General features: G+C 39.3%; 1 protein-coding gene across 1 annotated transcript in view; it reads right to left on the bottom strand.

The window, feature by feature from the left end:
• COL25A1 (collagen type XXV alpha 1 chain) overlaps positions 1 to 16,471 on the bottom strand; it is a 592,248-nt gene extending 575,777 nt beyond the window's left edge. Inside the window, exons 1-2 of the mRNA XM_056803096.1 lie at positions 15,294 to 16,471; positions 14,084 to 14,153 (exon numbers count right to left, since the gene is read on the bottom strand). Of these exons, the coding sequence (XP_056659074.1) occupies positions 14,084 to 14,153; positions 15,294 to 15,587 (364 nt within the window). The 5' untranslated portion in view covers positions 15,588 to 16,471. The remainder of the gene's footprint in view (positions 1 to 14,083; positions 14,154 to 15,293) is intronic.
• Positions 16,472 to 16,966: the final 495 nt, after the last annotated feature.

Below are 16,966 nucleotides of genomic sequence, written 5' to 3'. Positions count from 1 at the left end.
AGACAATTTGGATCACATAACTTCAAAAAACTTACATGAAAAATTATGTGTAGTTGGTAAAATAAAACTTTTTTACAAAAAAAAAAAAAGAGATGGTAACTCAATTATGGGTGCCACTTAATCTATATTGAAGGAAAAAATTAACTCTTTGCCAAGGTCAATATCCCATAGACAGTCACTTGGTCTTTTTTTTATTCTATCGCCTGTAGCTAGGCTGTCATGTCTGCCAAAGGAGTCCCACCACTAGCTGGTGATTACAGTAAAGGGCCTGACCAATAACAATGTAAATTCACACTGAAGAGAATCACATAGTAGGCTTTCCTCTCTCTTTCAAAAGGATCTTGCTATGGTCCAATTCCAATATGCATTTAGATTGCTTCCATGACTCATTGCATATATTCCATTCACCTTAGCCAAAGATCTGAGAAAGGAAAAGATAACTCTTTTTCCTTTTACTCTTTGAAGATGAGTAAAATCAGTGTTTTTGCTTGTGCCTCTCAGGATGCATTTCCTTTTTAGATATTTTTCACAAACACAGAAAACCTAGATTTCCTTTCCACAGCCCAGTTTTTCACCATTGTATTATAGACTGTACCTTTTGGGGAGAAGAATGCCTTCAACAGGTAAAGCATGAACAAAAAAAAGCTTCTTTACTATTAAGCCAATGGCCATTCCACCCTATAAAAATTAGCCCTGAGAACAAGCATCCAAAAGTAATGAGGGATTGCTGCAGAGTTGGTCTCACTGCAGCAATATCAATCAACTTCCTTTCATGGAAATTGGAATTAGAGAATGAGGAAACAGTTGAAGGAGAAAGCTGAGCAATGAACTGAAAATTGTCATAAAAATAAAAAACAGTATTGATTTGGAAATAACCTAGGTTGGAACCATTTTTTTAAAAATGCGGTTCTACAAAGGGGGTTGAGGCAATACAATGAATCTTTAAAGGAACAAAGAAATTCCAGAAATCATTGAGTTTCAGAGTGAGAAGGGCCCTTGGAATCCAGCCAGTCTAACCCACACCTAAACAAGAATTCCTTTCTATAATATCCCTCAGCGGTGACCATCAAGACTTGAAAATCTGCATAGAATTTCATTGGCTCCCAAATTTGCTATTTGTTCAATTGTTTGCAGTTCGATCCAACTCTTCATGACCCTTTGGGGTTTTCTGGGCAAAAAAATTATTGGAGTGATTTGCCATTACCTTCTCCAGTTCATTTTACAGATGAGAAAACTGAGATAAATAGGGCTAAGTGACTTACCCAGGGTCACACAGTTAATGTCTGAGGCTAGATTTGAACTCACAAAGTTGAGTCATCCTAATTCCAAGCCTAGCACTTTATCCACTGCACCCTCTAGCTGCCCTGTTTTTCTTTTGGGCAGCTCTAATTGTTAAGAAATGCACTTCCTAATCCAGGAAACTATGGCTCTCAATGCAACCTAAAAACATGGGAAGGGGAGTGGCGGTACAGCGAGGGTTAAGGGGAGTGGCAAATGCATCATATTCTTGATTCATATTAAGCTTGCAATAAAAAAAAAACCTTTTTCAAAGTGAAATTCTTTGATCCTGCAATAAATTTGCCCAGAATTCTTTTCACTGATACTCATATTAATTCATCCCCTCTTCCATGACTTAACTGTGGCCCAATAAAGAAGGTGTTATCCTGTTAATAATCACTTCTGCAGTATTTTAATTAGGATTCATAAAATTTTCTTTTGCACTACTTAACTGTGACCCAATAAAGACTTGATACCTTGTTAATAATCACTTCTGAAATATTTTAATTTTAGTAATTTAATTGTCCATCATCCTCTTATAATATACCAGGAAACAATTTCTATTTTTCCTATTCTGGGAACCAGTTCTGTTACTGATAGTGAGCCTTGATTTGCCTACCCCAATGTATGTCACCATTTTTTTGCCTTGAGTTAAATGATGAGATTTCAATAGGAAATTTTTTAAGGGAACAATGAATAAAAATGTGACATTCATAGGGAGATAGAAATCATTGAAAACTCTTCAGTAGGCCTATCCTGTCATATTTTCCTGAGCAGTATTATCAACAAGCATTTATCAAATGTGCACTATGGACAGGTCCTTTTGCCCTTTCAAGACATGTAAAAAATCAATAATTGTTTGTGCCTCTCAGAATATATTTCCTTTCTACCATTTTTCACAAATGCAGAAAACATGGACTTCCTTTCAATGGCCCAATTTTTCTGCATTGCATTGTAGACTGTACCTTTCTGGGGAGGTGTTGCCCTAGAGCAGAGATGGTGAACCTTTTAGAAACCAAGTGCCCAAACTACACCCTAAAACCACATCTGAGTTGCCCTCTTACCCCAGAAAGAAGAGGGAGGAAGTGCTCCCATTGGGCTGCTGGGCAGAGGTCAGTGATGTAAGAAATGTCCTCAGGCTCATGTGGAGAGGGGGAAGCAGAGAAGACCCTTCTGGCATGTGTGCCATAGGTTCACCAACACTGCCCTAGTGAGACTTCTAATTTAGATTGGTCCCAAACCATTCTCTCCTGCATGACAGTACACTCACAAAGTCTCAATAAGTTTCCAGTATTAATATTCTTATTTTGGAAGAGAAAATGAACCCTTTCCAGAAAGTGTTATTTGAAATTAGAAAGATAATCTAAGCACAAGATATATTCAAAAACAGACACACTCTAACCTATTTTTAAATAATTTTGGTTTAGATCAAATGCTAAGCTTATAAATTCAGCATATATATATATGATATATAGATTATGTAATATGTAATAAATCAATAATATTCCTACTGAGAATTCATATACTTATATGAATTTAAATTTATATAGGAACATGAAGAATCCATTGAGGCACAGTGTGATTCTTTATAGAGTAATGAAAACAAGAAAACAGATAATTTTGAGGATTTCCTTCTGACAAAAGCAATAGATTATACCTGGTCAGAGTTTATAGGTTTAGAACTAAAAAGAAGTCATATAAATCATCTGGCCCAAATCATCGTTTTACAGATGAGGAAACTAAAGTCCAGAGCACTGAAGTGACCAGTGAAAACTCAAGATTCACACCTAGGTCCTTTAACTCTAAACCCAATCATGTTTTTCTACATGCTGTCTTCCTTAAACAAAACTCTGGCACATACTTACCATAAGAACCACTGAGCTTTTAGCATAGTAGCTATTGAAGATAATTCAAAATCTCTTTAAAGATTAAAAATTTTGAATCTTTAATTCCAGGATATAATAGAATAAAAACAAAAAGACCATCATGGACCCTGTTTTGGAAGATTCCTGAGATCGAGATTTGATTTTCCTAAAAAGTAATCCTAGGAAACTTTCTGTTCAACTAATCTCTGCAGTAGCAAAAAAACAACAACAACACTTGTATAGATGGCACTAAGAATACATGTCCTTGATTTGCTTGCAGATGTCTCCAGCATTATAGACCTTATAGACAACAACCCTGGCATTTTCTCAATTTGTCTGGAGAAGAGAATTTGAGGACTTTTAAAAATGCCTTCTTCCTCCCTTTTCTTCTACCAAAGTAGGACATAGTTTAGGACAGGAAGGGTGTCATTGTTTTGCCTCCAAAATCTAGGAAATCTTTGGAAAAGAGAATCTTCTGCCCCTCCTCTAACAAATATGCAAAAACACATACATACCATCTAGGTGATCATCACACTTGGATTATTGTTATCAGAATATACCAAATATACCAAACTTGACTAGAACTCATATAATTCATCTCAGCCTAAATAAGAAAATTATTGCTATAAAGATGCTGACTAGTACATAGAACAAAGGCTGTCTTGTACAGAAGCATATGAGTTCTAAGGGCTAATATCTCTCAATAATATAACAAAATAAAATTCATTCTCTGCATTGATGACAATGAGCCTATATCTCCCTATGCTACATATAAAATAAAATCTCGCCCTTTCTCACCTTCCCAAGTTCCCCCACTTTGATCTGGTCTGCTTGATATTCCTCAAAAAAGACCTGTCTAAGTCCTTCCCTTTGTAGTGGCTCGCTCTTCCTCCCCACTTTTGCCCCTTGGGTTTTCTATAGCTTCCTTTCTGTTTGCTAAAATCCCACCTTCTGCACTGAACCTTTCCTGGTGACTCTCTGAAATCACCTTCCATCAACTCTATATGTATCTTGTCTGTACCTAGTTATTTGCATGTTATGTCCTCTGTCGGTTTGTATATTCCTTAAGAGCAGGGATTGTTTTCACTTTTCTTTGTAGTCCCAGCACTGCCTATAGCACCTGGTAGACAGTAGGCATTTAATAAAGGCTTCTTGGATGAATAGTTCCCAGCCTCAGAGAAAAAATATAACAGAGCAGGTCATGTACTTGGACTCTGGTTCCTATAGAAGCTAAGGTTGAAATGGAGTATTCAGAAGAAATAATGGTGGAAAGTAAAAGACTGTGAGAAAATGGCAGGTCTACATATTGAAAATTATTCTAAGGCCTGAGGAAATAAATGTTGGAGGCGGAGGAAAAAATCCAGGGAAATTGAGATCCTTTCTGCTATTTTATAGCAATCAAGAATTCCTTTCTGTGAAAAGACGGGCTGAGAAACAGGAGGCAAAGCTGCAGAGAGGAAAGAACCCTCAACATCTCTGCTTAAGTTCAGGCTCAGCCATTTGTTAGAGCTTTATGACCCTGAGAAAATGATTTCACCAGCAGGATGAGGGTACTATATAGGTAATTATTAGGTTCCTCCACCCTAACCCAAGCTCATATATATTCTAAAATTCTCAAATAAATAGGAAATTTAACAAAATAATTGTAGCCTACCTAAAAGTTATTCTATTCAACCCTGGAGGTCCTGCAGTATTTGCCAGCACAGCACTAACTCTAGCAGATACTATAAAGCTGCAAAGACTCCCAAGAAGATAAGCCCAGCCCTAGGGTACCATCTGAGGTACTATAAGATAAGCCCAGCCCTAGGGTACCATATGAGTGTGGTGGCCATTGTCACCAGAAGGGTGGTTACTAGGTGATTAATTCTTTAAGTTCCAGAAGCTCCTGAAGTTCCTTTCCTAGAATAAGGAATATAAACTAGAATTTTAAAAGGACTAGGATCTTCATAGGTAAAGAGAAAGTGCTATCATATCTCAAAAGCAACATGTGCCAGTCTTAAGAGGAAAGAATGGGAAAAAGTGAGAGGGGTTGGGGAAAAAAGGTGACCTCTTGCTCCCTCTTCTATCTAGTTCATCTAACTGGGAACAAAGCATTCAGGCAGAGTTTTGTAGGGATAAGAAAAGGAAAGGATAAAGAGACCAGAAAGGAGCCAACAAGAAGAATATTAGTGCAACCAACTCATACCTATCAAACTGACTAATATGATATGAAAAGAAAACAGCAAATGCTGGATGAAGGGTGGAAAATGGGAACACTTATACACTGTTGGTGGAATTATGAACTGATCCAACCTTTCTGGAGAAATTTGAAACATTAAAGGACTATAAAACTAAGCATACTCTTTGACCCAGCAGTATCACAACAAGGTCCAATCCCCAAAGAGATCAAAGAAAAAAGGAAAGGGACCCATATGTACAAAAATATTTATAGCAGCTCTTTTTTGTGGTGGTAAAGGATTGGAAATTGAGAGCATATCAGCAATTGGAGAATGGATGAACAAGTTGTGGTACATGGCTGTAATCAAATAGTATTGTGCTATAAGAAATGATGAAGGGGATAGCTTCAGAGAAACCTGAGAAGATTTATATGAACTGATGTAGAGGACAGTGAGCATGACCAGGAGATCATTACACACAGTAATAGCAATATTGTAACAGTGATCAGCTGTGAAACACTGAGCTGCTCTGATCAATTAGCCAAGACAATGCCAAAGGACCCATGATGAAAAATGTTATCCACATCCTGACAGAGAACTGATGAACTCTGAATGCAAATTGAAGTATAATTTTTTTCCACTTTCTTTTTTCTTCTTAAGGTTTTTTGTGACAGCTAATAGAGAAATATGTTTTACATAATTTCACATATATAATTGATTTCACATTGCTCACTTTATTAATGGATGGAGGAGGAGCTGAAGGGATGGAGAGAATTTGGAACTCAACAATTTCTCTTAAGAATGAAAAAAAAATTTTTTTTCATTAAAAAAGGCCAGAGTATTTTATATTTGATCCTAAAGGTTAGGAAGCCAGTGAAGTTTATTAAATAAGGAGACAACAACAACAACAACAACAAAGAGTTGTGCTTTTCTAAAAGAAGCAAAGTGTTCTGTCTTATGATCTCAGTTGAAAGACCAAATCTGGAAGCTGGTGAAAAGGAAGGTGTCTGCCACCTGGTGGCAGTCACTCAACCAACCTTGCCCTCTGAATGACTTTCAAGTGTATATGTATATGGAGACATATGTCTAACATACAAGACAGATTTTATATATATATTTATTTATTTTATATATACACATATACATATATGTGTATTTATATGTGTGTTTTAAACATACATACGTTTCATGTATACTCTTACATATATATCATATATATGTTATATATATGCTTGGTCTATGAATATATATCTTAATATATATTCATAGACCAAGCATATATTTGGAGGCCATTTCAAAACATTGTATTTTAATTCTTCAGGGATTTCCATTTCTCTATGTATCCTGTTCAGTCTTGGTAATCAAAAGTCAGTGAAAGAAAATCTTGTGTTTCTGAACCAATCCTAGTCAAAATAAAAACTATATTCATCAAGGGCAGCTAGGTGGCTGAGCAAATAGAGCATCAGGCCTGGAGTTATGAGGACCTGGTTTCAAATCTGGCCTCAGACATTTCCTAGTGATGTAACCCTGGACAAGTCACTTAACCTAGCCCTTATCACTCTTTTGTCTTAGAAGGTAAGGATTTTTTAAAATAAATTATTAAGTAACTATCATTACATAAGAATCTGCTGTGCCATAATCTTTTTAAAAACTCAAAAAGGAGCTCCAGAGAAAAAATTGTAGGAGTCTGAATGCAGATCATTGCATCCTATTTTCACTTGACTTTATTTGTGTTTCTATTGTAGAATTTTGGTTTTATATGAGCATTTTCTCACAATCATGACCAATATGGAAACATGTTTTCCATGATCACATGGATATAACCCAGATCCATCTTTCCATCTCAGGGAGCAAGGAGAGGAGGGAGGGAGGGAAAGAATTTGAATCTCAGAATTTCAGAAAATGTATATTGAAAAATTGCTATTACATGTAATTGAGAAAATAAAAATAAAGAAGAAAAATAAAGAAAGAAAATAAAAAGGTTGCATCTTAAGGAACAGTAAACTACCATGTGAGCAACTAAGTGGTACATGGATAGAGTAAAGAGCCTTCTTCCTGAGTTCAAATCTAACTTCAGATAGGTACTAGCTATGTGACCCCGGACAAGTCCTTTAACCATGTTTGTCTCAGTTTTCCTATCTATAAAATGAACCAGAGAAGGAAATGGTAAACTGCTCTAATAACTCTGCCAAGAAAACCCAAAATGGAGTTATGGATACTCTGAAGCAACTGAAAAAAAAAAAACTATGTGGAAATCAACTCATTTTGTCACCCAAAAATGTCCCTTTATGTTCCTCTGTTCGGTGGTCACCTGCTGGGCTCCCTTACACAGCTAAGAGTGAGTCATCCATGGTTTTCCCATTCTCCCCATCATCCAAGCTTCCAGAAGTAATGTCTATTAAGTGGTAGGTTAAGATAAAAACACTTTTTTGGAATCTGTTTTTGGATGTTTTCCACTAAAGAAAACATGCTCTGATATTATCTTGCTATTCATCCAGTAGGGCTTTGGAGGTAAGCACCCTTCTGGATGGCCAAACATAACTGTTTCTAGGTGATTTTCCTCACTAGTCCCCCCTACAGAGTTGGTTATTCTTTTTCCAGATCCTACAGGAGATGAGGACACCCTCCCTTCATCCCAAAATTAATGGGAAAATCTAGCAACCGAGTGCCGTTAACATGGTATGTCAGTGCAGTTGGATTTCAGTCACAAAACAAATGACTAGACAGCCCCTTTACATCTATGGACTCTATAAATGAGCTAGAAAGAACAACAAACGAAAGCAGGTTTTTCCCCCTCTTAAATAAGACCCACCTAATGGAATAATAAAATCACAAAGATAACAAGGAGGGTTCGAAGAAGTAGCCTTCTAACAAGAAGCCGAAAAGAGGAAAAGGAAGCTAAGAAAAATAAAGACTGCTCAAAAGCAATTTGTCCCAGTTCCCCTGGGTGACAGGGCATTTTGCCAGCTGTCACTGCTGGACTGGCTGAAAATGTTATGCCAAAACTGGTACGCTCGTTAGGTTCGAAGCAATTTAGCAGGAATGTTATAGGGCATTCCGATTTCAAGAGGAAAAGAATGCCTGCTATTGTCATTTAAATAATATTTACCCAATTTTTAACTTGCTTTCTTTCAACAAACTGTTTCTGGCTGTTCATTGGCATTACACAATTGAGCATCTAAACATTAATACCCCCTTTACTTGACACAATCTTTCCATTCATTGGGTGGCTAGTTAAGAAAAAAAAATTGTATAGCATAAGTAGAAAACCATATTCCTGGGAAGCTCAAGTTTTATAAGATAAAGTAAAATAGACTTAATACTAACTAGATAATTAAAGATCCTTCACATATGATGGAGAGAATGTCCAACCTTAACATTAAAAATTAAGTTTCTTTCAACCCTGAAATAAGGACTAGAGAGCATTAGTCACAAGGGACTAAAGCCCTTAGATTCTCTACACTTAAAAGTGCTCCCTCAATTAAAGAAAATTATTTTAACTTTACACTGAGCAGTTTTCCTAGAATCAGAAGTTCCTTGAAAGTGATCTGGTATATCCTCTTGCCTTTGGCCAAACTTTCCATGACCCCTTCCAAGCATATGGTTATCTACATTACCACTTTTAAAAAACAAGAGAACAAGCTTCTACAAGTCCCTGAGAGAAAGTTCTTCCTCATAACTAATGCAAATACCACTCACTCACTCCCTGCAGTGGAGATGTGAACGGCTACAGAGAAAGAAAAGGGACTATGGAGTCTATCTTGCTTGGATCTAGTTGTTTGCATGTTGTCTCCCCACTGAAGGCTCCCTGAGGGTAGGAAATAGTTTTGGGGGTTTTGTCTCTCCCCAGGCTTAGTAAAGTGTCTGACACGTGGTATGTGCTAAAGATTTATCAAATAAATGAAAATAGATCTTTAATAAATGCTCCTTACTTGATTATGTGATCTAGAGCAGGATGCCTCACATCCCTGACTTCAGTATCCTCACCTGAGAAATAAGGGATTGGACTAGTTGCCTTCTGGGGGTCCTTCCTGATTGAAATCCACTATTCTGTTAATCATCTTCAACAGAATATGTATGTCTATCTTTATGTAGTTAAAACCATCACTAGATTATCCCGGCTAATCTTTCGCAAAACTAAAACCCTTCTAAGCCAAAAATCTCAACTCCTGTGGTTGTTTGGCACAATAGGTAGAAAAGGCAGAGGAGGAAGGAAGGCAGGGAAGGAGGGAGGGAAAGAGAGGATGATAGCAAGGGAGAAGGAAGGGGAGAGAAAGGAGAGAAGGAAAAAAAGGGAAGAAGAGAAAGAGGGGAATGGGAGGAAGGATAGATGGATGGATGGATTTCACAGAGCCTAAAGAATATAAATTCTCTCAAGGCAGATACAATCATTTGTATGGTCATATCATCAGGCCCCAAGGAGAGTGCTTTATATATAGTAGGTGCTTATATTTGTTAAATTTAAACAAGTTTCTAAACTTTGATCAAGGGAGATAGGAGGAAAGTATTGGAATAAGATATTTCTACTTCCATATAAAACAGAAAATCCAAAACTATCCATCTCACTTATTATTAAGGAACTGAGAGTTCTAGTGGTTAGAGAGCTAGCCTCCAAAAGTCTATAAAACTTGAGTTCAAGTCTAGCCAGTGACCCATGTTGACTGTGTGACCCTATCAGAGTCATTTGACTTTTCTATGCCACTGGTAATGCCAAGGCTTATAAATTGCATAAGAATTGCCCAACTCCCTTGGAGAGGAATTTAATAAGGCAAAAGAAAGCAAATGTTGCTTATACCAACGAATTCACAAACCCATGCTGCCCATTGCCTACTAAAAAAAAAGTAGGGTAGACAACTAAGGTAAAGTAATTCAGCCATAGCTATATTATTCATTTCAAATAAGAAAACAAGATCCCCTTCAGCTCAAACTAAGTTTTCTCTGTTAACTACATGAATTGTTTTTTTTTTAAACAAAGAAATATCAACACTCTCTTAAGGACTCACTGCAATGGAAAGGATAAAACAAACAAACAAACATCTTCAAGCCCAGTTCTTTCATTTTACAAATGAGGAAACTGAGATTCAGAGAATTGTCATGACTTGTCACGTTGTCACTAATTGTGACAGTAAATTACTATAACTATATTAGAGTTATATATATCTATATAATTATAATTCTTGGTAGAATGAAGACTAGAGCCCAGGTTTCCAAACACCCCACTCCATACACCACACTGCCCCTCCTGCCTGACTGTCCAAGCAAAAGCACCCCTGATGGAGCTATTTCCAGGGAAGGCATAGAAGGCTTGTGCTCCAAATGTCTGTTGGGCAGCTGGCTAGCTCCCAGCCTGCTGATGCCAGAGGTCCTTATCAGCTGGCACAGCAATGCCTTCCTGGCAGTGCACCTGGTGAATGCATATCTCATGCAGGACATTGGAGAATGCTGAGCAAAAGTCCAGAAGAGGAATTCTTGCAGCTGTAGCAAGGAGCCAATTTGCACTCTTCTAGGAGGGTTAAGCTTTGCAGATGCCAAGCCGCAGAAGCCGACTGACTTTCCATGGCTCAGCTCCTGCTAAATCAAACATTCTGCTGAACAGAGCTTCAATTTGTATGGGTTTTGTTTTTTTAAAGCGAGCATTTGGGGCGGGGGACGGGGAGTTTTTCCTGAGCTCCAGAAAGTCAACGAGAAAATAAGTCAGATGGTTAAGCTACTCCTTTTAATAAATCATATTTGGGGTCTGGAAAGAGGGGCAGCTTTACACCTCTCAACTATAAAGTTCTGAGGCACCACTGTTGTTTCGTGACCAACCCCCAAATGTGCCTAACCAGCTAGGCTGCCTCATTCTTGACCCAAAAAGGCCAAAGGTGGTTAGCTGTCAATTAGGCAAAATTCCTTTAGGAGATCAATTTTGCTGTCCACAAGGAACTAGCTAGCCTTCATCTATATATTTATTCCAAAGGAAATTCCAATTGGTGAAACCCTCAGTCAGGGAAAGCTCTATAAATGTTTGCTGTTCCGCTAGGCTTTGTTTGCAAATTAAGCGAGGCAAAACTCTCAGCTTTATCTGGCCCCTCTCCTACAAACTCTGCTGGGCTTGAATGCTTTCAGAAGCAACTCCAGTAAACACAAGCAAAATGCCACTTTCTCTGTCAGACCATGGCTCTTTCGACTTTTTGGCTATTGGGTGAAGGTCAGGAATTCTTATCATACTACCCAGTAGACATTAGGGAATAATAACCCAGTCAATGGGCAACCAAAGTTAGGTCCAAACAAGCTGAGAAACATTGTATCCCCTTTCTTTTTTTTTTAAACCCTTGCCTTCCATCTTAGAATCAATAATATGCATTGGTTCTAAGGCAGAAGAACAGTAAGGGCTAGTTTAAGTGACTTGCCCAGGGTCACACAGCTAGAAAGTGTCTGAGGTCACATTTGAACATAGAACCTCCCTCCCATCTCCAAGTCTGGTTCTCTATCCACTGAGCCACCTAGATGTCCCCGTCTCCCTTCTTTAATTCTCTTGTTCTGCTTACTCATTAATGATAATTAATATTAACCAGTTTTCCTGGGTGACAGCTCACCATAATGTCTTTATGTTGATGATGCCTGTATTTTCACCCAAATAGGGAGTGAGGGGAGCAGAAAAAGAGCATAGAAATCTAAGCAAAGCTAAAATACCATTTACTGGTTACAAACAATTATAATTGATTGCTTATGTTGATTATACTAATAGGGGGAAATGCACATTGTCTGTCTCAGCTTTCTTTCCAAGCCTGACTGTGTTTTATTTTTAACTTGGTAGAGAATGGCCCATTTTAATTTTACAGTTTGTCTGTTCGATGCATGCAGTCTATTGGAATGTATAGCTCCAGATGTTTGCCTCACAAGTATGTTCAGGTAAAAACTGATGTCATGTGGAACTCTAGTGGTAACAAAGCAGCAAAGCATGGCAAAAAAAAAGGCAATGAAAGGCAAGCAGAGGTCCTTGTTCTTGGAAAATGAATTACCATTTATCCAAAATACTAGGGCAGTCCATTTATTCAGTTAATAAATATTAAGGCAGAACGTTGTTCACTTTGCTGTCCCAGGATGACATAATATAAACCCAAAACTGAATATCCTTCCTTGTGGATTTCTGTCTTTAGAATTATATTCTCCACTTCAATATCCAATCAACATTAAGCCATGAGACATTGATAGTTTTGGAGAAATCCAAGATGTGAATGGCATTGCCATGTCCTCGATTTTTAAGTGGTACCATGGTGCATAAAGAATTTAATTAATAAAATGATTTATTATTACAGAAGTGCTCTTCACTTTTCCCATTCCTCCTAGGGTTCCCAAACACAGAAAGAGCTGAATTGTAAGTAGTATGATCAGTAAAGTCCTATACCAACTGTCACTGGGAATTTCAGTAATCCCTCTAGGCTGATGAGTTTGTTGTGAATTAATCCCTGCAGTAAGAAAGTACCTTCCTTGAATATCTGACTTCTGAAGTCTATCCCAACATAAAATAACTAAGTTTGGCTAAAAAAGTCTAATCTTAACTTTGTTTCATAGAGTATCTATCTTTTCTCCAAATGAAAGCCTTCATTTTTAAGGACAGATAGATCCCTAAAACGTCATTATAGTTTATAGGAAATTCCACTACATTTAGACTCATGGTTTTGATTCCACATCTTCTCCTTACAATCTGGGGTGCCCTTTGGCAAGTCATTCAATTTCCTTCACCCTCAGTTCCCTCATTTGTAAAATAAGATTAGAATCAACTCCCTATGGTCTTCTTCAGTCCTAAAGTCTGTGTCTTAAATGTTGATTCCTCAGAATATGATGGAATTCAATCCATCATAGCAAGGAGCCAATTTGCAAAGGCATGTTGTATCAAAGCAATAGTTTTTATACTTATAAGTCAAAATAAGTAGTCATTAAAAAGAGGGCAACTCCGAATATGGAAAAATTCAAGAAATAATTTTTCTCTATCTACAAGTGATTAGTCTCAAAGGTCCTGGAGACTCTAGAAAGTGTGAAAGATTGAATTTTGCATGACTGATGAAGAATGAAATGCTTATGAATGAGTGCATTAGCATGGCCTTTTTAATAGTGAAAGAACAAGTCCCCTGGGACTCACAAATGGTTTATATCAGTAGGTCTCCACTAGGATTTTCCCCAAGGGCCACATTCATGTGTATGATATCATTAAAAGGGCCAAAAATATCTCCACAGGCTAGAAAGTCTATTGCAAATAAACACTGTATTGTTACTTCACTTTGCTTCACTATTCCCCCTACCTTTCTACTGTGATGAACCTAAAACCTTTCCTCAAAGAACTGTAAGGAATAGAAAAATTAAAGAAACAGAAAATCAGAAGGAGAATGTCAACCTCTTATGTTGATTCTTCTTTAGCTGTTGTTAAATAAGAAATCTGTAAAAAATTCTCTACCCAACAAAACTAATTAATATATTTGAAGAATATTTTTTGTCCTTCATATCAGCGAAATTTCTATTTGTGCATCATCTTGCCTGCATTTACTTTGAAGATTATTTTTACCTCCTCTGCTTTCTCACAGTGAACATACACATACCACACAATATACCTGGGACTTTGATTCTCTCAACTAAGGCATGTTCATTTCATTAAACTATTGGCTATGAATTCTTGATCGTTATTAGCATTATAGTTATAGCATATAGACATGAGTTTTTTATCTTCCATTACAAAGAAAAGATGGTTAAATAGTTTTTTGTTTGTTTTTTTTTTTAGTTTTTAGTTTAGTTTTGGTTTTTTACCTGCTGGACAGTTACACTCTAGAGGTGATTCTCTGGCGATTCTTACTTTAGCCAAATGCTCATAGGATTTCTGTTGGGGAAAGAAGAGGTATTAACAATAGCTTAACAGTCCTTTTATAAAGAAATAGAGTTATTTGGCAGTCCTTTGGGCTTAAGGGGGATTTGTCACTATTTGATAGCCTGCATAACTAACAGTTAACTTCTGTACTTGGACTTCAGTCAAGAGGTAACAGTAACCCAGCCCTAAAAAAAGAAAATGACAATTGAAATGTTATCAAGGCTGTTGGACTTGTATAACATCGGCCCTATCCCCTTCCCCCACCTCAAACATGTGCAGTCTAAAGAACCTGGCACCAAGATGTTGGAGTTTTCTGTAAAATACACATGAGGAAGAAACAGACAATATTTTCTATCTAAAGGTCAACTACTTTGAGGTGTTTAGCAGCAGAGTGCTGACGACTGAGACTCTTTTTTTGCAGAGAACAAGTTCAAGACTCAGAAAACTTCCCAACAATGTTCTGAAACCAGCCTCAGCTATGGTAGCCATAAGCTGTGATTTTTTTCCCCAAAATATAAACATATACTCAAAGTTTTCTGCAGTCAGAAATCTCTCTCTGTCTCTGTCTGTCTGTCTGTCTCTCTCTCTCTGTCTGTCTGTCTCTGTCTCTGTCTCTGTCTCTGTCTCTCTCTCTCTCTCTCTCTCTGTTTCTCCTCTTCCCCCCCCCCTTCTCTCCTCCCTCTCTCTCCCTTTCTCTCCCTCTTTCTAAATTTTTTGTTTAAGAGCATTCAGCATAAGACAATTTTACATTTGGCATATTTTATAATTTACTCATGAGGCAATTTCCCTTGTTAAAGGAAATATTAGCATGTTAACACCTTAACCTCTCCTGGCCTGAATCATCATTGGAATATCACGTCTGAACGGAATTGTTCCCATGGATTTGGGGGAAAGAGAAACGCGATTTCCTCTGAATGACAAACTCGAAAGGCAAGAGCCAACCGTGGGCACTTTCAGACTTCCCTCCCATGCTTACCCATGCATACATTAGCTCCGGTGACTGAATGAACCTCAAACACTTACTGGCAGAACGTTACACACTAAGATTTCGAGATAAGGTCCTGCCTAAACAAACGGCCACCCATACTACATGCTAGTTGGGGCGAGGCGCACCCACTCTAAGATGGTCCTTCCACCCCTGCACCACCACACCTGAGCCAGAAGTCGTTCCATTTTTTCTTGCATCATCGCTTCCAGATGATCTAGGGACGCCGGCAGGAACTGATAGGGCAGCTCCCCTTTGGCAGCCTCGATGGCTGAGATCCTCGCCTGCAGATCGTTGGTTTTCACCCCCAGGTAAAGGCAGGCCATCACGGACAGCATGGCCAGCAAAGCCGGCAGGAGGGCGCAAGGGGCCAAAGTCCTGAAGCAGCGCTGTCCCGCAGGGGAGCTGGGCTTTTCCGCCTCATCACGTTCTCCCTTCGATATCTGGTTCTGCCCCAACATGACTGTGGGGTTTGGGTTAGATTTGGGTGTTTTGTCCGTCTGGTTTTTCACTCCAGCCCTCAGACCTCTATGAGTAATTTAAATTTAAGAGAAGGGGGGGGGGGGGATCAAATCAAATAAAAAGAGAGAGGGTGGCTTCCGCCAAAGTTCAGCTCGAGTTTGCAGCGCTAGTTAGCTGAACCACCGAGGCAAGAAGATACTAAATGGTCCTGAGCTCAGATCATCTCGGAAGGCAGAGAAGGCATCCTCCTCCAAGCTTACTCCACCCAACAGTGAGCCAAAAGCACCCTCAGCTCCGGCAGAAGGAAAAATTCTCAAGGAGGCCAAGCGCACCAGACCTCCTGGGTTCACTCGAAGCAAGGTCCCCTTGGTCACCGGGTCCCGAGAGTGGCCACCAGGGACGGCCGAAGTCCGGGAGCCCCGGGAGCTAGGGAGGAGGGCGCGGAAGAGCCCAGAGCTAGCTCGCATCCGATATTGACCAGCCCGACCTGTTGCGAGGCTTTTCCTCAATCTTTTATTATTACTGGCTGTTGTTGTTGTCGGTGTATTTCCCTGCGCTGATTCAGCTCAAGGCAAAAAAAAAGGGGGGGGGGGGGTTAAAGTGGAAGAGGGGAGGAAAAAAAAGAAAGAAAAGAAAATTGCAAAATGCAAAAAGTCAAATAAAACCAGGGTAGCCAAAAGGAGAGGAGGATGGGGGAGACAAGAAGGTAAATAGCTCCCCCCCCAAAAAAACGAACACCGGGCGTGAGACTGAAGGAGCTGCTACCCAAATGTATCTGCAGTTCCCCGGGTGAGCCTTAAATATCCTTCAGAGTGTGTATGTATGTATGTGTGTGTGTGTGTGTGTGTGTGTGAGTGCGCGCGCGCGCTCGTGTGCGCGCGCGCTGGAACCACAGAACTCTTCCCCCCCCCCCCCCCTTCACTAACAGCTCTCTCTCTGTACTGTACCCCAGCAGCGACTGCTAACTCCCACCCACTGCAGCGGACCTCCTCTCATTAGCATAATTTATTCACCTTTGCCTGGTGCACCCGCCCCTCTTCCCCCCCACCCCCCAGCCCAAGAGACCTCCCGAGAGCTGGGGGATGGAAAGAGGGCGGTCTGTAGATTAGCATAATCTAAGCAAATACGGCGAGTCCCTCTACAGATTGGAGAAGACTCGAAAAGCGCAACCCCGCCCTAAGGAGGAAACCCCCCTCCCCCGGGCTCCGGTCCTGCCCCTTTCTTGGTAGGTGCCCTGGGGGCTGGAAAAAGTACTGAAAGGGGGCAAGAAGCGGTAGCTGGGAGTCTGGAGGAACTGGATTGAGGGAGGATGCCAGCAACTTTGGCTTCTAAGACTCAGCCTAGGGACAACCTGTTTATCCCCGTGAGGAAATGGGGT

Source organism: Monodelphis domestica, chromosome 6 (genome assembly GCF_027887165.1).
Source record: "Monodelphis domestica isolate mMonDom1 chromosome 6, mMonDom1.pri, whole genome shotgun sequence".
Classification (NCBI taxonomy): Eukaryota; Metazoa; Chordata; class Mammalia; order Didelphimorphia; family Didelphidae; genus Monodelphis; species Monodelphis domestica.
Note: the sequence above shows the minus strand (reverse complement) of the source record. Positions and strands in the feature narration are given on the sequence as shown.